Source organism: Orcinus orca, chromosome 16 (genome assembly GCF_937001465.1).
Source record: "Orcinus orca chromosome 16, mOrcOrc1.1, whole genome shotgun sequence".
In the NCBI taxonomy this organism is placed as follows: Eukaryota; Metazoa; Chordata; class Mammalia; order Artiodactyla; family Delphinidae; genus Orcinus; species Orcinus orca.
In genome coordinates this window covers 83,895,945-83,921,045 of record NC_064574.1, presented here as the reverse complement: position 1 = coordinate 83,921,045, position 25,101 = coordinate 83,895,945, and the positions used below count along the sequence as shown (strand labels likewise).

Below are 25,101 nucleotides of genomic sequence, written 5' to 3'. Positions count from 1 at the left end.
AAGCCACCACAATGAGAAGCCCGCGCACTGCAACGAAGAGTAGCTCCCACTTGCTGCAACTAGAGAAAGCCCGCTGCAGCAACAAAGACCCAATGCAGCCAAAAATAAATAAATACATTTATAAACAAAAAACAAAAAACAAAAAAAACCCCTGCTACTCAGTCCTTGACTGAATTACAACTGATTTTAGAATAATTGATGTCAAGTGGTTTGATTATTGGTGGGGCATTTATGAAAAGCAATTTTGGTTTTTAAGTGTTCATTAAGACAAAAAACTCCTTTCCATATTGTATGTTGGTGTCAAGAGAAACTGACTTTGGACAGAGAAATATAATCTTGTATAAAATATTATTCATTTTATGGGTCTTTCCTGGTGGCACAATGGTTGAGAGTCCGCCTGCCAATGCAGGGGACATGGGTTCGAGCCCTGGTCTGGGAGGATCCCACATGCCGCGGAGCAACTGGGCCTGTGAGCCACAACTACTGAGCCTGCACGTCTGGAGCCTGTGCTCCACAATGAGAGGCCGCGACAGTGAGAGGGACTGCGTACCGCGATGAGGAGTGGCCCCCGCTCACCGCAACTGGAGAAAGCCCTCGCACAGAAACGAAGACCCAACACAACCAAAAATAATAAATAATTAAAAATATTATTCATTTTAATACAACTATATAAAATGTTTTAAAAATTTTGTTAAAAAAATACTAATTTGCAGCCTCATATGTTCAAACAGCCTGCAAGATTCTCTTTTTGAGTTCATCCTTCATTTTAATTTCAAACAGAAGATAACTGAAGAAGTTGGTGCTCCAGTGCGCTGGGCATGAGAGCATGGAAGAATTAAACCATTCCCTGAAAAAAAATCTGCTGTGCTTCAAACCAACATAATCACACAAATCAAAGGCTGTCTAGGAATCACACACATTAGCATGTCTTAGCAGAGTTCCACATCACCTCAGAAAAGGCACTTCCATGAGGCATTTACACTTGTCTATAAATGTGGTGTCCTCAAACTCTGTGAATATTTCCTATGTATGGACACACTGTATGGTTCTTACCTTTCCAGATCCAAAGACTGCCTCTTGGGCATATCTGATGAGACACTCTTTGCAGAACAAGTGAGCATCTGCACACTGCGTCAGTTCCTCAAATGGAAATTCCCCGTAGCAGCAGCGGCACTCAATCAACTGGCCATCCTGCAAGCCACCAGAAACACACATGAAATTCCCTACACGCAAGTAGAGGGGGCAGCCATGTTTCATATTCCCCCACCTCCAAGTACATTCTGAGGTGAAAAGCAATCCCTAGAAGCCATAAAACAATGATGAGCTGTTTTCTTTTTTCTTTTTTTTATTTTTTGCGGTACGCGGGCCTCTCACTGCTGTGGCCTCTCCCGTGGTGGAGCGCAGGCTCCGGACGCGCAGGCTCAGCGGCCATGGCTCATGGGCCCAGCCGTGGATCTTCCCACACCGGGGCAGGAACCCGTGTCCCCTGCATCGGCAGGTGGACTCTCAACCACTGTGCCACCAGGGAAGCCCAAGCTGTTTTTGCTGTATAAATCTAGCTTAAGATGCTAGTACAAATATTAATATGTAGCTAAAGACAGTGAGATTTTCATGTTTTTTGGGGGTATTCTTTGGTATCATCCTTTGTATAAAGTTATCATATTCATGAATTTCATGGTACCAGCAGAACTGTAACATCTATAATCAGATGTTAACATAACAGTCAGGGACAAGTGGCATGAGGGATATTATTTAAAAAGTTTTGGGCTTCCCTGGTGGCGCAGTGGTTAAGAATCCGCCTGCCAATGCAGGGGACACGGGTGCGAGCCCTGGTCCGGGAAGATCCCACATGCCGCGGAGCAACTAAGCCCGTGCACCACAACTACTGAGCCTGCGCTTTGAGCCCGTGAGCCACAATTACTGAGCCCGTGCACCACAACTACTGAAGCCTGCACGCCTAGAGCCTGTGCTTTGCAACAAGAGAAGCCACCACGATGAGAAGCTCATGCACTGCAACGAAGAGCAGCCCCCGCTCGCTACAAGTAGGGAAAGCCTGCACGCAGCAACAAAGACCCAACACGGCCAAAAATAAATAAATAAAATAAATTTTAAAAAAAATGTTGGATTTTGCTCCTTATTATAAGACAAGAGTGCGATGGGGTCACAACTCAGCACAAGCTTTATCTTAAGTGACTACTGAAGCTATATAAAGCAGCATCTCAAGTACTGCGAGTACCAGAAAACTTACGCTTTTTATTAAGGGCAGTGACTGATCCAGTCACTAGTCCATTTCTACCATGTTAGAAAAGGCCACTACATGAGGATGGCTGACATCATACAAAAGCCATCTGGTCCTGAGGTTAGACACATCTCTTCCTTCTAACCCTATAAGTGATACGTGAATTCTAAATTTTGCTCTAAGAGTCTATCCAATGGATTCCAGGCAATGTTTTTTAAGAGGCACGACTCTAACAATATTATCTTCCCTCCAAATCTGATCCAATTTGGAAGCAAGAGTGACTATAATGGTTTAAGTACCTGACTGTAACTTAGCTGAAGCTCAAACTCAGCAGATCAACAGCAAAGGTTATACAGGAACCAATTTGTCATCAAAATGCTCAGGAAATGTGAGAAGAGAAAACAGCTAATGAAAATACCCAGAATAAATTGATTAGGTGAGATTTTAACTACCTTTTGATACTGTTCTTCATTCATCTGCAGGGCAAGCAAAAAGTCTTCATGCTGAGGAACAAAAAACCATACACGCAGATGCAAATTTAGTCAAGATGCCACAAACCATTTAGCATTTACTTTCATAAACATAAAAAAACCCTATTATTAATAGTCATCTCTTCAGTTACATAGTTTAGTAGTTTAAAAAGTTACCTGAGAGTAAATTTAAAATGCATCAGAACACTATACATGAAAAAGGAAACCATATAAGTACTAGAATATATGGGGAAAACTTCCTTAAATCTGACTCAAAATATAGAAGGAATAAAAGACTGACATAAAACATTTATGAAGAGTACAGCATAGCATAAGCAAACAAAAAAAACTGAGTGGGTAAAAACCAAGCTTGACAACATACTCTGTTGGTGAGGTTAGCGGGAAACAGGCACTCTTGTACATTACTGGTGGGAATGCAAAACAGCACAACCACCATGGAGGGGAATTTGGCACCATATAACAGTTACATAAGTATTTACACTCCAATTCATCAATCGCACTTGTAGGAATCTATTCCAAAGTTACCCTGGGGCAGAAATATGAAATGATGTATGCACAAAGTTATTTATCATGGCACTATTTATAATAGCAAAAAACTGGAAACAACCGAGTGTCCCTCAGTAGGCGAATAACTGAATCAACTCTGGTACTGCAGACAATGGGACACTAGGCAGTTTTAAAAAGGAAAGAGAAAAATCTCCATGGATTGCTGTGGAGTCATTGCCAAGAAGCACAGTTAAGTGAAAAAGGCTAGAGTAGAACAGTGTGTACCTTTTAATAAGAAAGAAAGGTTTTAAAAAATATATATATATATATATACACACATATATGCTTTTACATAAAATAAGAAAAGACAACCCAAAAACTATTAATAATGGTTTATGTATAGAGGGAGTTAGAGGACATGGGGAGGACAGACAGGACAGAGGCTAGATCTCTCTGAATGTTCCTTGTTTTATAGTTTTGACTTTAAAAATACTTTACATAACTGAACAACAGAATTAAATGAAAAAGAAATTAAAAACCAATTCCTTAAAACTTAAAAATAAACAGAAACAAACTTCTTTGCTTACCAAGTTAATGGCATAACCACACACTTATTTCAAGTAACTTTATAATATTTTAATTTCAAATTCCTAATCTAAGTTATAAATAAATCCTAGACCGTATTTAGCAACATTATTGGTAATAATACTGGGTTGTTATTTGGGATCTACTAAGTATACAACATAGGATAAAGGAAATAAGCCATTATGGTAATGTAATTAAGAGCCAAGATTTTCAGCATAAGAGAAAAGAAATGCTTACGTAAAATGAAAGAAGTAAAAAAAACCCTATAAACCAAAGTTGAAATAAAAATCTTAGTATGAACTTCCACTAAAAGAAAATATGACATCTTGGAAAAGTTGGTGATTCCAGGTCCAGGTTAGGAAAAGCAGAAGTTGAACCTGGATCACCAGGTGTGCCAGAAAGCAAGGATACTGTCAAAGAAAGATGACTAGGTCCAGGACAGAGGAACTAACTTGAAGGTGACGCCACTGGCCAAAGAAGGGACAATTTGGACATCAAAAAGATGACCACAACCATCTTGCCAATACTTCAACACTTCTCTGATGAGGCTGGCAGTGATATTAGCAAATGTGGTGTTTTGATACTATACTGTGAAATGTGCCAACATCTGGAAGGTCTACATAATTCAGTGAACCGGTGTTTATGATAAAATCATGCATGGGTGAAATATCTATTCGAACTGCAAGCTACACTAACAGATTTTAATGTAACAGATACAGTCACAGGTAACTCTATGACGGATGGATCAAGATGACAATTCTCCAAAAGTCCAATTTCTGTTTGAGATCCAGAATTTTATCATTGGACATAAATAATCACTTCATTCATTTCTGAGAAAATTCCTGCTAAATACCTAATTTTGAATAATCATAGTTTTTCTGTCAGTCATTTTTTCAAGTAAAAATGGTGGGGTTTTTTTGGGGGGGGGGTAGGGAGAAGGGCCTAATTCAGCAGCTTGCAATTCGATGTTACAAATGCTTCTCCTTGAGAAAACCATCATAGTCAGCCAGTATGCAGCAAAAGCACTTTATGCATACATTCGGCCCTCCATATATGCAGGTTCTGCATCCACAGATTCAACAACCTCAAATCAAAATTATTTGGGGGAAAAAAATTCTAGAAAGTTCCAAAAAGAAAAACTTGAATTTACAGTGTGCTGCCAATTATTTACAGAGCATTTACATTGTATTAAGTGTTGTAAGTAATCTGGAGATGATTTACAGTATCCGGGAGGATGTGTGTAGGTTATATGCAAATACTAAGCCGTTTTATACAAAGGACTTGAGCATCTATAGATTTTGGTATCTGTGGTGGGGGTCCTGGAACCAACCCCCTGTGGATATGGAGGGACAACTGTACTTCCCATTTTGTCATACAGAGTATTGAAAAGATGTTTTCAAGGGTTAAAATTTCATAAAGTAATAATTTCAACTGCTTCATCAAAGCATCAAATACATTTTTAGACGACATGGGCTTTTTTTGTTGTTTTTTAAAATGTGAGTGCATGGTGGTGAAGAAAGTAATGATTTCCAGTAGAGTTTGGTGCCACTGGCTTGATTCATGCTAAGGCACCACTACTTTTGTTCCTCAGTACAAATTCAACAATGTGAAAAAGGTAAATATCGTCTTATCACGATAAGAGATCTGACGTCGCAGACATCCTAAAGAGTCTTGGGAAACCCAGGGACCCATGGGGCAAACTTGAGAGTTGCTGGTCTAGAAAACACATATAGGCACACTTCATTTTACTGCACTTTGCAGATAGTACCTTTTTTTTTTTTTAAACAAACTGAAGGTTTGTGGTAACCCTGCATCAAGCAAGTCTATCAGTGCCATTTTTCCAACAGCATTTGCTTACTTCATGTCTCTGGTCACATTTTGGCAATTCTCGCAGTATTTCAAACTTTTTCGTTATTATTATTACTGTATTTGTTATGGTGATCAGTGATCTTTGATGTTACCATTGCAACTGTTTTGGGGTGCCATGAACTGCACCCATATAAGACAGTGAACTTAATCGATAAATGTCATGTGTGTTCGGACTGTTCCACTGACTGGCCATTCCCCATCCTTTCTCCCTCTTCTCCCGCTTCCCTATTCCTTGAGACACAACAATGTTGAAATTAGGCTAATTAATAACCCTACAATGGCCTCTAAGCATTCAAATGAAAGGAAGAGTGGCCCATCTCACTTTAAATCAAAAGCTAGAAACAATTTAAGCTTAGTGAGGAAGACATGTGAAAAGTCGAGATAGGCCAAAAGCTAGGCACCAAACAGTTGGCCAAGTTGTGAATGCAAAGGAAAAATTTTTGAAGGAGATTAAAACTGCTACCCCAATGAACACACAATGATAAGAAAGTGAAACAGCCTTACTGCTGATATGGAGAAAGATTCAGTGGTCTGAACAGAAGATCAAACCAGCCACAATATTTCCTTAAGCCAAAGCCTAATCCAAAGCAAGGCCCTAACTCTCTTCAATTCTATGAAGGCTGAGAAAGGTGAGGAAACTGCAGAAGTCTGAAGCAGGCTGAGGTTGATTCCTGAGGTTTAAGGAAAGAAGCCCTCTCCATAACATAAAAGTGCAAGGTGAAGCAGCAGATGCTGACGTAGAAGCTGCAGCAAGTTATCCAGAAGATCCAGCTAAGGTAATTAACCAAAGGTGGCCACACTAAACAACAGATTTTCAAATGTAGACAAAACAGCCTTATATTGAAAGAAGATGTCATCTAGGACTTTCACTGCTAGAGAGGAGAAGTCAATGCCTGGCTTCAAAGGACAGGCTGACTCTCTTGTTAGGGGCTAATGCACCTGATGACTTGAAGCTGAAGCCAGTGCTCCTTTTACCATTCCAAAAATCCTAGGGCCCTTAAGAATTAGGCTAAATCTACTCTGTCTGTGCTCTATAAATGGAATAACAAAGCCTGGATGACAGCATATCTGTTTATAACATGGTTTACTGAATATTTTAAGCTCGTTGTTGAGAACTACTGCTCAGAAAAAGATTCCTTTCAAAATATTCCTTTACTGCTCACTGAAATGCTCCTGGTCACCTAAGAGCTCTAACGGAGATGAACGAGATTAATGTTTCCATGCCTGCTAACAAAACATTCATTCTGCAGCCCATGGATCAAGGAGTAATTTTTGACTTGCAAGACTTATTATTTAAGAAATACATTTTGTAAGACTTATAGCTGCCATAGTGATTCCTCTGATGGATCTGGGGCCAAGTCAACTGAAAACTTCTGGAAAGGATTCACCATTCTACATGCAAAGAGGAATATTCATAATTTATGGGAAGATGTCAAAATACCAACACTAACAGGAGTTTGGAAGAAGCTGATCCCAATACGTGTGGATGACTTCAATGGAGAAATTAATTGCAGATGTGGCAGAAACAGCAAGAGACCTAGAATTAGAACTGAATTGTTGCAATCTCATAATAAAGCCTTAACAGGCAAGGAGTTGCTTTTCATTGATAAGCAAAGAAAGCGGTTTCTTGAGATGGAAACTACTGGTGAAGATACTATGAAGATTGTTGAAATGACAACAAAGGATTTAGAAAATCACATAAACTTAGTTGATAAGGCAGCAGCAGCAGGATTTGAGGGGACTGACTCCAATTTTGAAAGAAGTTCTACTGTGGGTAAAATGCTATCAAACAGCACTGCATGCTACAGAGAAATCATTTATGAAAGCAAGAATCGATCAATTCAGCAAACTTCATTATTGTCACATTTAAGAAATCTGGACAGCCACCCCAGCCTTCAGCAAGCACCACTCTGATCAGTCAGCAGCCACCAACACTGAGGCAAGACCCCTCACCAGCAAAACGATTATGACTCGCTGAAAGCACAGATGATGGTTAGCATTTTTTAGCAATAAAAGTATATCTTAATTAAGGCATGGACTTTTTTTTTAGACATAATGCTATTGCATACTTACTAGACTACAGTGTAGTGTAAACATAACTTTTCTATGCATTGGGAAACCAAAAAATTCATATGACTAGCTTTATTGCAATATTCACTTTATTGCGGTGGTCTGGAGCTGAACCTGCAATATCTCCGAGGTTTGTTTGTATTAAATAGCCAACATATGTATATTCCAGTTGACTTGCACATTTGATAGTATATTTGGAAGAATTAAAGAGCTAAATGGAATCTCTCTGTTTTTTCCTCCATTTCCTCTAATTTCCACCATTAGAGGGTGAAGGAGGTGAAACAGATGTGTTTACTAAGCTCCAATTAAAATTCTCTAACATAAATCTGATTTATGAAACTGTGAACTTCAGTCAGTATCATTACAAAACCTAGTTTTGTTTTCCTTTTAAAAGTTTTATAGTTTATTCAAATGAACCACTTGAAAGAAAAGGCAAATCTTACAAGACAGTTTTATACTATGCCCTAACAGCAAACCAGAATCCCAGAAACACATTCCAAACACATCTTCCTACCTCTGCCATCTCTTTGATTTTCTGCTCATAGAACTCCTGCTCTTGCTGCACAGCTGGAAGGAGAGCACGCCGGTCATAAGACCTACAATGTCGCCGCTTATTTTCCAGAAAGAACATCCTCTTTTCTATTTTTTTGTCACCTAGAAGATAAATGACAATGCAAAGTCATGCAGACAACTGTTCTGCTAGGAATCCAGGCAGCCATCCCAGTCCTCTGTGGCCTGGTCCTACAGAGGACGTTTAGTGACTTTCCCATAACACATTCTCTTTGGGAAAACTGGGCTCCTTACCATTCCCTAACATTCCACACACTTCCCGACTTTCTTCCTCTCCACCCCTCCCTCGCTCCTGCTTATTATAATCCAGCTGGAAGGTCTCTCCTAGCCTGTCAGTACTGCACTGTGTGAATATACCACAATTTACTGTGCATTCACTACTGAGGACAGGCAGGTTTACAGTTTTGGGTTATTATGACCAGGGCTGCTATACATATGCCTGCAACTCAGCTGAGAATACGTGAAGGAGTAAAATTGCTGGATCAGCTTAGAAAACAGTGCTACTTTTCCAAAGTGTCTGTTCCAATTTACACTCTCCCCCCACCAGCAATGTATGTGAGTTTCAATCACTCCACATTGTCCTCAGCACTTGATGACATCAGTTTTTAATTCGAGCCATTCTGGTAGATGCACATGTGTTTCATGCATGTTTAAAAATTTTTTTTATTTTGAAAATTTCAAAGACAGAAAAGAGCAGTACCTAGATTTACAATAAATAACACTTAGAATAAAAGCTAACAAAATGACAAGTGTCAAATCTTGCAGTTGGTCTGATTTAGTTTTTGTATTTCTTTGGTTGATTTGGTAATGTACATTTTCTAGAAAACTGTCTATTCCATCCAGATTTTCTATTTACTCAAAAAACCTTTTTGATAATCTCTTGATTTTATCAATATTTACTATACATTGATACACTTTATTTTTCCTCTCTTTTCTCTTGTTCACTCTAGTTTTTTTTTTTTTTTTACTCTCACTAGTTAAAACATTTTTTTTCATTATTTAGAAAACCAGTTTTTGGTTCTCTATTCTGTTCCATCTATCTGTCTATATTTCTGCCAAGCCCACCTGGTTTTCTTTTTAAACAGTATTTATTTATTTTATTTAATTTTTTTGGCTGCATTGGGTCTTAGCTGCAGCACATGGGATCTTTGTTGCGGCATGCAGGATCTTTCGTTACAGCGCTCGTACTTAGTTGCCCTGCGGCATGTGGGATCTTAGTTCCCCGAGCAGGGATTGAACCCGTGGTCCCCTGCATTGGAAGGTGGATTTTTAACCACTGGACCACCAGGGAAGTCCCAAGACCACCTAGTCTTAATCACTGTAGCTATGTAGTAAGTCTTGAAATCCAGTAGACTGATTTCTTCCACTTTATTTTTCTTTTTAAAAATCACTGGGACTTCTCTGGTGGCGGAGTGGTTAAGAATCTGCCTGTCAATGCAGGGGACATGGGTTCGAGCCCTGGTCTGGAAAGATCCCACATGCTGCGGAGCAACTAAGCCCGTGTGCCACACTACTGGGCCTATGCTCTAGAGCCCTCGAGCCAAAACTACTGATAAATAAATAAATTTATTTAAAAAAAGAAATCATTTTAGCTATTCTAGTACCCTGCCTTTCCATATAAATTTTAGGATAATTTTAGGATACCTTGCCTGTATCTACAAAAAAATCTTGCTGGGATTTTGACAGAAATTACATTAAGCATGGTACCAATTTGGGGAGGATTTACATCTTCACTGAGTCTTCCAATCCATGAACACAGTACGTTTCTCCATTTATTTATATTTTCTTTGATTTCTTTCTTCATTGTTTTGTAGTTTTCATCATAAGTCCTGTACATGTATTGTTAGATTCACATCTAAGCATTTAATTTTTTTCAGAGCGACTTTACTTTTCAAATTAATTATTTATTTATGGCTGTGTTGGGTCTTCGTCGCTGCGCGCAGGCTTTCTCTAGCTGCAGTGAGTGGGGGCTACTCTTTGTTGTGGTGCGTGGACTTCTCATTGAGGTGGCTTCTCTTGTTGCGGAGCATGGACTCTAGGTATGTGGGCTTCAGTAGTTGTGGCACATGGGCTCAGCAGTTGTGGCTCATGGGCTCTAGCGCGCAGGCTCAGTAGTTGTGACGCACCTGTTTAGTAGCTCTGTGGCATGCAGGATCTTCCCGGACCAGGGATCAAACCCATGTCTCCTGCATTGGCAGATGATTCTTAACCACTGCGCCACCAGGGAAGTCCCAGGAAGGTACATTTTTGGCTTGATACAAAGGAATAACTTTCTAAAAGACATAGCTGACCAACAAGGGAGTAGATCATCTTGTGAAGTGGTACTTTCTTTTCTCTACCACTGAAAGTCAGAAACAAATACTAAATGACTATGTATTAGGGATGCCTAGTAAACTGTGGATGAATTCAGCTGAATGAAAAACCACCTATACACAGTCCCCACTTCCATTCTGCCACAGATCTGTGACAATGTCATGTCAGGAGAGCACTGCTTCACAGAGTAGCTTGGTGAACTTAGAAGTCAGAGCCTAGGACGTTTTCTTTTAGATCCTGAAGAGTTCAAAAATTCAAATACTTTCCAACTCTATAACTATCTCATGGATTTTTCATTTAGTCACACCTGAAGTCAAGTCATGAAATTAATTACAGTTGTAACGGAAAGACACATAGGAGAAAAGAAAAGGGAAATATTCTTATTCTTATTTATGACATAATCTACAGGAAAAGTTGAAGTGGACTCTTTTCTTAGACACAAGCAACTAAGATCAAATTTGTTGCAAAATTCAGCAAGTTTACCTTGGCGGGGGGTGGGGAGTTAGACCTGAAATAACCTCTTTGAAAGAGCTTTCAGCAGTTACTTCATCAATATGAATAACAGAATTTTAAATAAACAGCTTAAGTGGCAGTTTAAGAGCTGTTTGGTTTTTTTCTGTGTAGAAGCTACTCTCTCTCAGGTGTGTAAGTGACTCCTCTGCAGTAAGCAATCAATCACTGGTCTAGCTTTTACTATGTAGTGAAAGGTTAATTCTTGTCAAACCTTCAAGACCTCTTTTCCCCCCAAGCTGAAGAATGTCCCCAAACACTTTTCCACATGTGAATCTAACACTACACACAATTTTCCTGTCATGGTGTATCCTAAACAGAAAGATGACAAACTAGCCACTTTCTAAAAACACCAATGTGCCATCAGAGCAGTCATGTCAGTGACACTCCTCAGACTGCTGTAACAGGGCACTTCTAAGCAGCCACACCACGACTCCCCTTACAGGCTGTGTGGGAGCAGACGGCTCTGCAAACACCATCAGCAACACTCACATTTGGCCATTACCTTGTTCAAATTTGAAATCTATGTAAGAATACTGATTCATTTCTTTTCTCTTTTTTCTTTTTCCACTGGTTTCTGGCGATAGCTCCTGCCATTTTTTAATGGCATCAGAAAAGGCCTAAAAATTGAGAAAGGGAAAGGTTACTGCTGTAAATGGGACAAAAAAAGTACATGAAACATCGGCAATCCCTAAATCTCGTGACTCACAGCTATCTTCCCTACATGGCTTACCAGAAAAGGCAGCAGCAAAATAAACAGGTAGCATTTTATTGTTTTCATTTTCTCTTTCAACAACTGCTATAATGGTAGAACCAAATGCTTACTGATAAAGGTGCACAAGAAAACAGAAACTACTGAAGCTGTCCTTAAATAAACACAGGTTAAATGACGTAACAAATGGTTACAAGTTATATTTTACAGGCAGCATCTTACATGGTGTTTCCCTGGTCAACACTCCCTCCTCCACTTCCCCCACATTCTCGTTGCTTTCACCCACATCCCCACTTTGTACTGAACACGGGAGTGCAAAATTCTTATGCCAGTGATAATCCCTTTTCTTCCATTCCTTTAGCTTCTCCCCCTTTTTACATCTTTCCAATAGGCATTTAAAGGTGCTCAAGTCTCTGCCATCTTAAAAAAAAAGAAAACCTTTCATTCCCTGACCTCCTTCCTCTTCCAGCTACCAGCCCTTTTCTTCTTCCTCTTCTTTGTAGCCAAACTTATCAAAAGAGCCATCTGTACATCATTCCATCACCTCGCCTCCCACAAGCGGCCAACTCTACCCCACCTTTCCACTTGCTAATCTTCCTAACGCGGGGCTAACTCCTCACCTCACTGGATCTCTCAGCAGCACGAACAATGCTGCCTGCTCCACTCTCCTGACTTCCTCCTTCCTCGCTGCCTGCTGCTCTACCTAGTTTTTCCATGTTGGGAGTCCTCAAGGCAGCCTTGGCTCTCTTCTTACCCGACAGTCTCTCTAGGTACACTTCATCCAGGCTGGTAAGGTCACCTTCCATATTTGTCCATTCAGCCAACCAATGAATTGCTTTTACTTGGATGTCTCACAGGCCCCACCCAGCATGCTGGCAGTTCAGCGTTTCCCAGACAGAATTCATGATTTCTAAGGATCACCCCTGCATCTTAATCTACCTCCTACCTCCCTTCCTTTTCAAAGCTCCTAAGTTTGGGAATCAGAAGGGAATTACCATTCGTTGTGCGTGCCTCCTATAAGCTAAGCACTACATGTGGCCCTTTCAAGTCCTTACTTATTTAATTCTCACAACAATCCTCTGAGGGAGGTATTATTTATTTTATAGTAGAGGGAAGCAAGGCTTGGAGAAAGGAACTTGCCCCCAGTCAAACCTTAATTAAAGCTAGTATAGGAAGTCAGGCCAGTCTCGGAACTAAAGCTCCTCTCTTTGACATCACCTTGCCCTCAGATTTCAGTGAAACCCCATCAAGAGCTGGCCAACAGCAAGATTCATCTTGCCACCTCTCCATATCCCGGATCAACGTCCTCCACAGCTGCAGTGCCTCCTCCCTTGCTTTCTGTTTCTTCTTTCTGTCCCACTACCCAAGGTGTTCCCCACAAATCCTTAGGCACCAATCTTAGTCACATGTTTGTACTCAGCTGCAAAACTGCTAACCTACACCAAGTTTTATCTACAGGTAAAACCCCACCCTTGAACCAGGGCTATGTGCAAAAGCCCAGGAAAGGAGGCAGGGTAAGTCATCATTATCTGCAGCTTAAAAATGAGGCAATTAAACGGCAGGCGCCATTCATCAGCAACTGATTACTGGAATGTGAACTCAGAGCTCCTAACTGGTAGGTAGTCTACTGGGTTTTCAACCACACTACACTGTCATAAAACACAGAGGCTTCTGGGACTTCCCTGGCAGTCCAGTGGTTAAGACTCCACGCTTCCAATGCAGGGGGCCTGGGTTCGATCCCTGGTCAGGGAACTAGATCCTGCATGCTGCAACTAAAAGATCCCACATGCCACAGCTAAGACGTGGTGCAGCCAAATAAACAAATATTAAACAAACAAACAAAAAACATAGAGGCTCCTGACTGCAAGAACTGAGGTCATTACCTTGGTCCCATTTAATACTGTTTCTAGTTAGCAGGAAAAAAAATCCATATATATGAACACAAACTCATACTTGTCAGGAAGCTGTACCTTAAAACAAAATGTTGCCTAAAAATTAAAGACACCTCCAAAATCTTACCTTAATAGTTATATTAACATTTATTACTTATCTTTTTTTGTTTTTTTCTGGTCGTGCCTCTCAGCTTGCGGGATCTCAGTTCCCCTCAGGCACTGAACCTGGGCCACGGCAGTGAAAGCGCCGAGTCCTAGCCACTAGACCACCAGGTAACTCCCTACTTATCCTACTGACTAACGGTCCAGTAGACAAATAAAATTAGAGAATCAGAATTCCTTCCTTTCGAGACCTGCTAGTTATAATTCATACCTACACAACCAAAAGGCATCACAGTTACTTTTTCTTACCTTTTAGCCTTTCACATATTATTCCTCTAGTGAAAGCATCTTTAAGACCTTGTTCAAATGACATCTTCATTTCTTTCCTAGTGCCCTCATGCACCTTTATTCACTCTATTTTATAATACTCATCACATTGCTTTAGCCTTTTTTTTAAACTTTAATCTCCTCAAACAGACTGAAAACTCTTTGGAAAGAAGCTAATTTTTATTCTACGCATGTCAGTGTCCTCAGGGTCTAGTCAGTAACTACCACAAAGTAAGTACCCCAAAAACCTAGCAGGAAGAACACAGAACAGATAATGAAGAAAAAATCTTAAAAATGTTCCGTTTGTTGTTTCTGGCACTTTTCCCTCCAGCCTTCTCACACTCACAAATCAAATACCCACTCAAAGTATTCGTTTTGAGAATCAAGGATACAGTCTGGTAAGATTTTTGGGCCATCTCTGACAACAGCCAAACTTCTTTTAAGGGATGACCTAAAAACACAACAATGGTCATGTGATGATGCAAAAGCTGAGAAGTAGACAGAGACTCCTCTGTGGAGCCTGGTAGAAAGGTCAGGTCCAGAGACAGGGATATGTTACCTGCATGGAGACAGAGATGACCATTCAAGTACACAGACGGAGAAATCTAGGAAGCCTGGGTAGTCAATACCCTGAGAACGACCACCTCAGAGAAGAGAAGTCAAGGGGTGGGTTAAAAAAGATGGCCCTGTCCACTAGCATTAAGCTCCATGAAGGAAGGGAACCTCTATATTTACTGTGACATTCCCAATGTGTGACCTATGGCAGGCATTCAACAAACTGCCTGAAAGAGGTAGTCTCATCTGGGGCAGAATTATTGAGAAGAATTAGGAGGGGAAATAATTTTCAATCCAGTGGAACCATCAGTCAAGCATGACATGAGTGTGTAAAGGAAGACACAGAAAGTTGTCAGGATCTAGAATACAGAAAATTAATCTTTGTCAAAAGGCAAAGGGAATTCCCAAGATAACAGCTATGCAGCAGGCATGAAGAACAATCCGAACAGACTGGAGTCTACCAGCAGATGAATGGATAAAGAAGGTGTGGAATATACATACAATGGAATACTACTCAGCCATAAAAAAGAATGAAATGTTGCCATATGCAACAACATGGATGGGCTTAGAGGGCATTATGCTAAGTGAGATAAGTCAGACAGAGAAAGACAAATACTGCATGATATCACTTACATGTAGAATCTAAAAAATACAACAAACTAGTGAATATAACAAAAAAGAAACAGACTCACATATACAGAGAACTAGTGGTTACCAGTGGGGAGAGGAAAGGAGAGAAGGGAAATATAGGGATGGGGAATTAAGAGGTACAAACTATTAGGTATAAAGTAAACTAAAAAGGACATATTGTACAACACAGGGAATATAGCCAGTATTTTATAATAACTAGAAATGGAGTATAACCTTTAAAAATTGTGAATCACTATACTGTACACCTGTAACTTATGTAATATTGTACAGCAAGTAAACTTTAATTGAAAAAAAGAAAAAAAAAAGAAATGAGAATTGACAGGTTAGACAATAAGCAAAACTAGAATAAGAACAACTTTCAAGTTGTTGGGTGTGGAAAGATTTACCCAGAGTCAAAAAAACAAAACAACAAAAAAAAGCAAATGAAAAAACCAAGGCAACTGATTTTTAACTCTATGAAAAATACAAAATTCAAAAAAAGGAAACGTTATCATAGTACATTACTTGCCCTAGCAGTGAACATTTCCATAGTCATAATAATGACAATTCTAAAAACAGATTTAAAAAAAGCTGTATGCATCTAAAAGATGAGTGTGTGTTAGATCTAGAACCTCCGTCTACCATAAAGAGTAAACTATAACAAATGAATCAAGCATAATAATATGTTCATAAATGTGGAGGTAAATACCAGAAAAAAAAAACATATAGAAGAGGATGAAGAAGGGGGCTTCAGCCTGCCATTTACAAAATTATAAATGAGCATTTTGCCACTATTGTATTTTATTTATTTAAAAAAAATTTTTGGCCGCGCTGCACAGCATGCAGGATCTTAGTTCCCTGACCAGGGATTGAATCCGCACCCACTACAGTGGAAGTGCAGAGAGTTTTAATCACTGGACAGCCAGGGAAGTCCCTGCTTTTTTAAACTATGGAAATTAATTAGTTTGATAAAAATAAACATTCATTTTAAGAAGTAGTTCCTGTTGTGAATTTTAAGGATGACCAGTTCTCTCCAGTTTAGAAGTTATTCATTGAAAACACTTAGTGCTGACAGCATTTCTGTCCCTACAGAACTTTACAACCAGAAGAAACATTACTGCAGCTGCACTGGGGTCTCCAAGAAGCTCACCCACAGGATACACCCATAAAAAGAGTGGAGCTAAAATATCCACAAGTGCACACACATGCGGGTAGAGTCTTCCTGCACTCTGGGCCTCCATACCACAGGCTTGCAACAAACCAAAGTGGGCCCTGCTGGTCACAGGCCTCTCTAGCATGAATTCAGCGCTGCAAACCTAAGGAGGCCGAACCACGCAAGGCTCTTGTGCTCTTGTACTACACTAAGGACCAACTCTGAAGATAGCACTGAGTAACCGTTAAGTCAAATGGTTTGAAAATTATTCTGTAGCACAGAGAGAGAAGTGTGAAGGGATGGGAACTTGTTACTGAAACTTGATATATGTGAGGCACTGTGTTATAGGCCTGCTATATATTATCTCATCTAATTCTCACATTACCCATCTAAGACATCCACTATTTACTAACAGAAAACTGAAGCTCTGCAAGTTTAAGACACTTGCTCAAAGTCACACACCAAAGTGGCAGAAGTAGAATTAAAATTCATGAGAGAGAAAAAAAAATCAAACCTAAGTTTGATCAAGATTCTAGATGTAACCATCAATTTATACAAAACTGAGGGGAGAGAGGAATCATTTAATTACAATGCAGGGGTGCAGTTAGCAAAATCTAGACTGTGAAAACCTGTAAGATAAAACAATCCAGTTTTCCCCAACAAATAGGCAGTAAGGAAAAATAAAGGGGGAAGAAAGAGAGAGAGCTTACAGATTTTTAAAAAGAGATTTAAGAAGTTATCAATCAACTGCAATAAACAGATTTTACTTGGAACTCTATGACCAAACAAGCTAAAGATTTTTGACATATTCAGAGAAATCTGAATGCTGACTGGATATCTGATGATGTTAATTTTTAAGCTGCGATAATGGTATTTTGATTGTGTTTTAAAAATTATTTTGTCTCTGTATTTATCTTTTAAAGATAAATACTGAAATACCTATGGATGAAAAAAATGAAATGAAGCTTGGAATTTACTTCACAACAGTCTGGGAGGGAGAAGTGTGTAGGGGTGGAAATACAATACAACAAGATTGGGCAGGAGCTGATAATTGCTGAAGCTGAGTGACAGTAAGCAGGGGTTTTTTACAATACGATCTTTACTTCTATATGTGTTTGATGTTTATAGTAAAAAGTAAAAAAAAGAGAAATCCACGGAGAATTGACTTTGTCTTCAGTCAGCATACCCTCCCAAAGCAATCATCATGTTTGGGGAGTGGCACAGGGAAGACATGCTATTGCTGAAACTAGGAAGCATCTCCGGGTGTGTTTTCTACATCCCTGTCCATGTGAGTGTAACTTCCTACAAGGCAGAAGTCTTGTGCACCATGTCCATAGAGCAGGGAGACTTTCTGATTGAGCACATCAGATTTTAGCTTCTGTCAAACATTATTTCTCCTTAAACACCTTACATTCATTCAAATAGTCCAACCCACCTCTTTCCAAAATCCTGCAAATTTTTAAATTACCCACTAAAACAAGCAGACACAATAAAAATATAAAGGGTCAGAAAAACAAGGAAAAGGATAAGGAAGGTATGAACAAGAACTGAGCCACAAAGCCCTACAACCTCCCACCCATATAACTAGTAGGCCTTCAGTGGGGAGAAGCATGTGCGAGTACAGTTACTCTTACTTATCTCAGGATGGCGGCAGGGACGTTACCAATGAGGACCAGCCCACACCCAGACCACAGGGGTTGTCTCCTGCTGCTGCCCTCTTACTTCTCATCTAGGCTCCCTGGGAGCTCAGAAAAGGTGTGAGGCACCAAAGCATCAGTAAAGACACCAGGCAGGGCCTAAAGATGAAAGAGCCCCTTTCTTTCTCAAGGTCGTTATTTTGGGGGGGAAGCTCATTCATTTTTCAATGACAGTACAAACATTCCCTCTTTAGCATGGGGAATGAGATTCAGAAACAGAAGGCACTATCTCTGTGTTCCCTTCAGAGTAATTTTACCTAAAATGAACCTACAATTAGGAGTTTGTTGCCAGCTGCCTAAATGTTATCAATCTAAAGGTGGAAGGGGCCTACACGCAGCAAATTCACCGATGTTCACCTTCTTTCAGGTTATGACCCAGTGGGTATTTTAACCGTTAAAGTAACTCCACATTTGCTTGTCTTCTGGAAAGAAAAGCACACTGTCTGCTGAGAATCACCAGAACTTCAGCAGGAGAAATGGATTTAAAGGCAGGAGAAAGAGGAACAAGTCAAGGACCTGCTGGTGCTCACTCTTCCATCCTGGCTGACTGCCATGAAACGGGCACTGTACAATGGACTTCACTAAATGAAGCACGTCTGCTACCCACTAGTGACCAGCACCCTTCCAAGCCCTGGAACAGAGGCCCTTACATGGAACCTTATTTAGGGCCCAGAAGAAAAAAACAAAACCTCGAGAGCTTTCAGTTAGCTGCCTACTCGCTTCTGAGGCAAACCACCACTCCCTGGGCAGAGCTGGGTTCCTGGGCCCTTTACAGACTCTACATGTAACTGCTAACTGAGCCATCTGGGGGAGGATTGTGGTGGCCAGCTCCAAGTCAGAAAGCAAATGAGGGAGGAATAGCACTGAAATGCATCTTTTACACTCTAGTCATCCGCATTCCATGGGAAAATTCATTACCTTCCACGTCTTTATGGTCAAACCAGAACCTCCCTGCTTCTAATATGTATTTCTTTTCATTCAGTTCTTCCTGATCAGCAAATACCTTTGTCTATTTACCTTCGCCCTGACAAACTCCTTAGCTCTTTACCATCATAAACCATGCCAATTTCCACAAGCTGAACTCTTCATTCTGTTATCATGGGAAGGAGTAGTTAGTCAAGAGGTGTGACCCCAGCAGGAAGACCAAGTAGAGCACCTTTCGGGTGATTGCATAGTGTCCTTTGAGCTCATGCAGGGCCCACTTGATGTCCTGACTGCTGAGCATTTTGAAGTCGGCCATCAGGAGGTCAGCAGCTTGGATGAAGCAGCGCTGGTCAAGAGGAGCCAATTTAGAATAGTCAAAAAAGTCTATTTTAGGCAACTGAAATGAGAGAGAGGCACAACATTAGAGGCCAGACGGTGTATTTCCTACGAGGGGGAAATCATTTGAAGAATTATTTACTACAGAATAGAATAATCTGACTTGTACTCATAATTACTCTAAAGGAGGATACCAACCCTGAATAGAGATGAAGAAATGATAGTTCAGAGAGGTTAAACAGTCTGTCTGAAGTCTGAAGACTAGTTTTACTAGTTGGAACTATGAAAAAGTATAGCTGGGGATTTGAACCCAATTTTTTAGCCATTTTCTTTTCACAAAATGTTTAGAAAAATGAATTTTTTTCCAGCTACAAAATACAGGCATACTTCAGGGAAACTGCGGGTTTGTTTCAAGACCACTGCAATAAAGTTAGTATCACAATAAAACGAGTCACACAAATATTTTGGTTTCCCAATGCAAAGAAAAGTTAAAAGTTATGTTTACACCATACTGTAGTCTAGTAAGTGTGCAACAGCATATGTACAAAAAAAAAGTACATGCTGCAATTAATAATTTATTGCTGGGCTTCCCTGGTGGCGCAGTGGCTGACAGTCCGCCTGCCGATGCAGGGGATGTGGGTTCGTGTCCCGGTCCGGGAAGATCCCACATGCCGCGGAGCGGCTGGGCCCGTGAGCCATGGCCGCTGAGCCTGCGCTCCGCAACGGGAGAGGCCACAACAGTGAGAGGCCCGCGTACCACAAAAAAAAAAAAAAAATTTGCTGCTAAAAAATGTTAACCATCATCTGAGCTTTCAGCAAGTCAATCTTTTTGCAACAGTAACACCAAAGGTCACTGATCACAGATCACCATGACAAATGCAGTAATAAAGTCAGAAATCTTGTGAGAATTACCAAAATGTGACATAGAGACACGAGGTGAACAAATGCTGTTGGAAAAATGGCACCAACAGATTTGCTCAAGGCAGGATTGCCACAAACCTTCAATTTGTAAAAAAAATTGTAACATCTGAAAAGCACAAAAGTAAAGAGCAATAAAATGAGTAATACCCATACATAAAAGAAAGAGTCAAAAAGAATTTGTGGTAAGTAGAAGGATGGTACAACAGATCCCAGTGAAGCAGTTCTGAACTATACTTTCCTTCAACAGCTTAACACACTAAATGCTAGTCTGGATCACAAATGAAGACAATGATTAAGATTTCTAAAAACCAAACTTTATATCTTGATACAGGATTTGGTTACACAGGTGTATGTACTGTATATAAATCTTATACAAAAAGAAAAACTGTAAACAGACATTAAACTCTAGGCAATAATCTGCATGCTAAAGTATTTACGGGGCAGTGTATTGATGTTTTTGCAATTTACTTTGAAGTGCATTATAATGAAATAAAATATGAAAGGAATGTGCTGATGGACACAGGGATGGACATGTGACAAAATGGACATAGTAAAATGTTAACTTTTAATAGTCCTGCTGGTGGATATATAGGTAATCAATGGAAAAGCCTTCTAACTTTACTGTATGTTTGAAAATTTCATAATAAAATGTTAAAAAAAAAACCTAAAATGATACAAATAATCCGGTCCAATTCTTGTTTATCTCAGGAACTTCCTTTGTAGAATTAAAGATATGGAGGATTTGTTTAATTCTTTGTGGGGAAGGGAAGATAGAGTTACAATGAAAGAAGTCAAATACAGAATTCAAAGTGACTCAGATGGAGAAATCCCACTAAAATATATATTCTGAAATCCTCTTTTCCTGGATTGTCTTAAAAAATGTGTCTTGACAAAGCAGTTTATTCCCTTAAAAATGATGAAAAGAGCAGAGCATTTCCAAGTAGACACTGCAAAACAAGAGCACAACTTGCCTTTATCTCATCTTGGCTGGCAAGCAGGCTGCTATTGGGATTGATAAGGACTCTATCTTCTCTCTTTGGATAATCTGGATTTTCCAGAAGAAAATTACAAAGTCTGCAAAAATAAATGATGTTACTTTCATAGTGCTTCCCAATCCCACACCTGCCCATTGATTCAAATGTAATGTGTGAAAATAAAGTTTCTAGACACACATTATAATTGACCTATCAGGGAATTAAAATGTTTGCAGATCAGAAAAACAAAACAAATAGACAAAAGACAGTTACACTGAATCTCTATTTTTACTTGCTAATTTAAAAAGTAATATACATACTGAAATATAAACTCCGAAGTTTTTCTATTAGTTGGGTATCAATATAATGAAGTCACTGAAATTCTTACTGGTTGAACTGTATGGAGAAAAGTTTGTATTTACATTCACAATTAAAAATAGTTTTCTGGGCTTCCCTGGTGGCGCAGTGGTTGAGAGTCCGCCTGCTGATGCAGGGGACACGGGTTCGTGCCCTGGTCCGGGAAGATCCCACATGCCGCGGAGCGGCTGGGCCCGTGAGCCATGGCCGCTGAGCCTGCGTGTCCAGAGCCTGTGCTCCGCAATGGAGAGGCCACAACAGTGAGAGGCCTGCGCGCAGCAAAAAAAAAAAAAAAGTTTTCTAAGAGTTAATAAATGGAACATAAAAGACCTTCTACTAATTCATTAATACTTCTTTTAACCCTACGGTAATAAATCCCCATGTCAATCTGAGGGATGCTCAGTTTACTGTAAGGCTGAAGGAACAGACCATGTTTGCTTAAGAACAGACTCTCTTCATACCAAACTAACAACCCTGTCTTTTTATCACTACTATGAAATCCTTCAAAAGTAAGGATATAGAGAATAAGATAACATGAGAGATGTATCACCACCCAGATTTACAAATGTTAACTAAGAAGGCCTTTCACCCTAACAACCAAAGAAGCAACGAACTGTACTCCTGGGATGATTCCACACAGACAAGTACAGCCTGGTGGTATGCAGCACGAGCCACTTCAGTAGCAAGAAAGCTTCCCAGTTACAGGGCAACCGGGGCTTCCCCTCTCCTCTACCTTCCTTCCCTTGCTCCTGCAGATTCTGAAGATGACTCCACTGCCTCGAAGGTGCCCCACCATGATTCTCACTCAACTCCCTTCTCCCCAGGTCTCTCCTGTCCAGTGTCAGGAGCGCAGCCTCTAATTAAGACAGGTCTAGCAGGAAGAAGACAGAGAAAAGGTGTTCACCTCCAGCTCCTCTTCTCACCAAGGGCCAGTGTGTGGGGACTAAAAACTAGGGAGGCATGCTTCTTTTGCAATCCCCCTCAGGGCCCTCAGCACTGGCCGGAATACAAAGCCCAACTGCAAAGCCCCCTCTTCCTCCTACTCCAGGACCGGTCAGCACATCTCAACACCTTTTTCTTCATCATCACTACCAGGAGTCCCATGCTTCTTACTGTTAAGCTCTCCTCTTCCTATCACCACGCCCAGTCTCTGAAACATAATGCCAGAGGCCTGGAGAGGGAAAAACCCCTTTCCCATATTACAGTAGTAGCAAGGGGAGACACCCCTAGTCAAGAATTCTGAGCACATTTCCCATTAAAAGCATTGTCACTGATGGTGACTCTTTGTTCCAGTACAAACTGATGAGCACCACAGGTTATACAGATCTCTGAAGGCTAAGCTGAGAATCATTCACTGTTAAGAACCTAGTATTTGTGGAGAAAGGCATGAAGTTCCAAACAACCCCTTTAACATGCACAACTGGACATACTACAAACCAGATGTGGAATAGCTCCTCCATTCCAATCTTACCTGTTTGTAACGTTCTGATAAGTGTGGCTACCACAGGCCAACAAACTGCCCCAAAACCAGGAATTTGGGGAAAGATAAAAAGGTCAAATATAAAGAATCTTCTTTAATAGAATAGCCATGCATGAGTGAAGCCAGAGGTCTCCTAAGTGGGATGCGTGGAAGATGATCTGCTAGGGTGTTGGAAGAAAGTAGTAAAACTTGTTTCTAGTTTTTAAAATCTCATCCTTTAAAATGTTCTATTTTTATGCACTTCCTAAAGTACATGCTATAGAACAGTAGGTATAATTTCTGAATCACCCCCCAACCCCCGGCCGCATTTTAGAGGTTCTTCTCTTAGCAATTCATTTTATATTTTCAACACTATTAAAAACTTCACATATCGAAATTCTTGTCAGAACTCAAATCTGCCCACCTACTGATATTATTTCATGCTTGATCTGACCTGACAAGCTACAGGGTTTCGAGAAAGCACTCCCACTAAATAAGCCAAGCTAATATTCCAAGCTTTTATTCTTTAATAGTTGTTTGCTGCCTCGATCCAACTTAAGTTGCATCACATGTGAGTGAAAAGTCTTAGTTAAAGCGTCAAAGAGTAGGTTACCATCACAGCAGGTTCTCTGGTGAACAGGCCCCTCCTGCTAAAATGACCAGCTGGTTACATCTAAAGGTGACTTAAAGACTGCACACAAAGTGACTGAGAGTCAGCCCCACAAAATACCAGCTTGCTCAACTCTGCTTTGGGCCTCCTTTCGGCCCTACATTAACAACATTCAACTTAGTTTTGAGAATTAACAACTTAGTCTCAACAGCCCAGGGACGAAAGGAAAGCAGTGTCAGGAAAATCATACTGTAAGTTTCAAAAGATTCAATACCATTATTGAACATTCCCTTTCCTTTGGAATTCACAAGAATTTATGTTTAAGGATGAATATTTGCTTTTCAGTGATGCAAACGGCACAGAGTCAGTAAGCCCCTAGAAAAAATGACATGTATGAGACTCAGGAGGTAGGAGAACAGAATTGTCACAGAATCTGTCAATTTGATCACACTTTACCGATATTATATTGAAGACTAATTTTGCAGATACTTAAAAAATAATATATTCATCCACAGAATGAGAGGGAAACATTATAGTATACTAAATTTCTAAAAGATTACTTTAATATTTACTATAAGTTATTTAAAATTCTACTTGGTATCCTATTCAAATCAGTATTCTGTAACTAAATGTGCTAGGTATATACATTTATAGTTTCTAAAATGAACGAACATTATGCTTCATAATCAGGAAAATATTAACAAAAAAAGGAATTCAATGATACAAGAGAAGGAGTAAACAATTTACATAGGAGGGAAATACAATTAGTAAACAAATACATGAAAAATGGTACATAGCTAATTACCAAAGAAACGCAACTAAAATATTACTTACTTTATGCCTAGTTAAAATAAGACTACTCTATATTGTTGAGGAATGATTAAACCAATTCATATACATCTCTAACAGCAACATAAACTGGCACAACTCCACAGGAAGGCTATTTGTTAGTTTGTTTTTGCTGCGCTACTTGGCTTGTGGGATCTTAGTTCCCCAACCAGGGATTGAACCCAGGCCCTCCGCAGTGAAAGCGCAGAGGCCTAACCACTGGACTGCCAGGGAATTCCCTGGAAAGCTCTTTGAAAATATGTTTCAAGGATCATGAATCTGTTTATAATCCCTGATCCCAAATCTTAACTTTTAGGGTTTCAGCATACCGTGTATAACAAAAAAAAGGAAAAGTACTACATGGAATAATGCAGAATGTTTATCAGAACACTAGTGAAACTATATACAGGAAAAATATTTAACAAAGAGGAAAATTCAATAGAATAATTTTTATTAAAGGTAATCACTAATAACACCATAAAAAATATTTT

The 25,101-nt window shown here is 39.8% G+C and overlaps 1 protein-coding gene across 14 annotated transcripts in view; it reads right to left on the bottom strand.

Annotated features, from left to right (window-relative positions):
• RNF216 (ring finger protein 216) overlaps positions 1–25,101 on the bottom strand; it is a 171,209-nt gene that overhangs the window by 99,283 nt on the left and 46,825 nt on the right. For 13 of the 14 annotated variants that reach the window (XR_004482820.2, XR_007472026.1, XR_004482821.2 and 10 more), the window contains exons 6-11: positions 21,354–21,456; positions 19,358–19,522; positions 11,639–11,753; positions 8,255–8,394; positions 2,692–2,742; positions 1,054–1,191 (exon numbers count right to left, since the gene is read on the bottom strand). Coding sequence is in view for 8 of the 14 variants with exons in the window: in XM_004268951.4 (XP_004268999.1) it covers positions 1,054–1,191; positions 2,692–2,742; positions 8,255–8,394; positions 11,639–11,753; positions 19,358–19,522; positions 21,354–21,456 (712 nt within the window). In the remaining 6 variants the exon portion in view is untranslated. Of the gene's footprint in view, positions 1–1,053; positions 1,192–2,691; positions 2,743–8,254; positions 8,395–11,638; positions 11,754–19,357; positions 19,523–21,353; positions 21,457–24,056; positions 24,158–25,101 lie in introns of all 14 variants that reach the window. The other variant, XM_049698980.1, reaches the window with a different exon arrangement.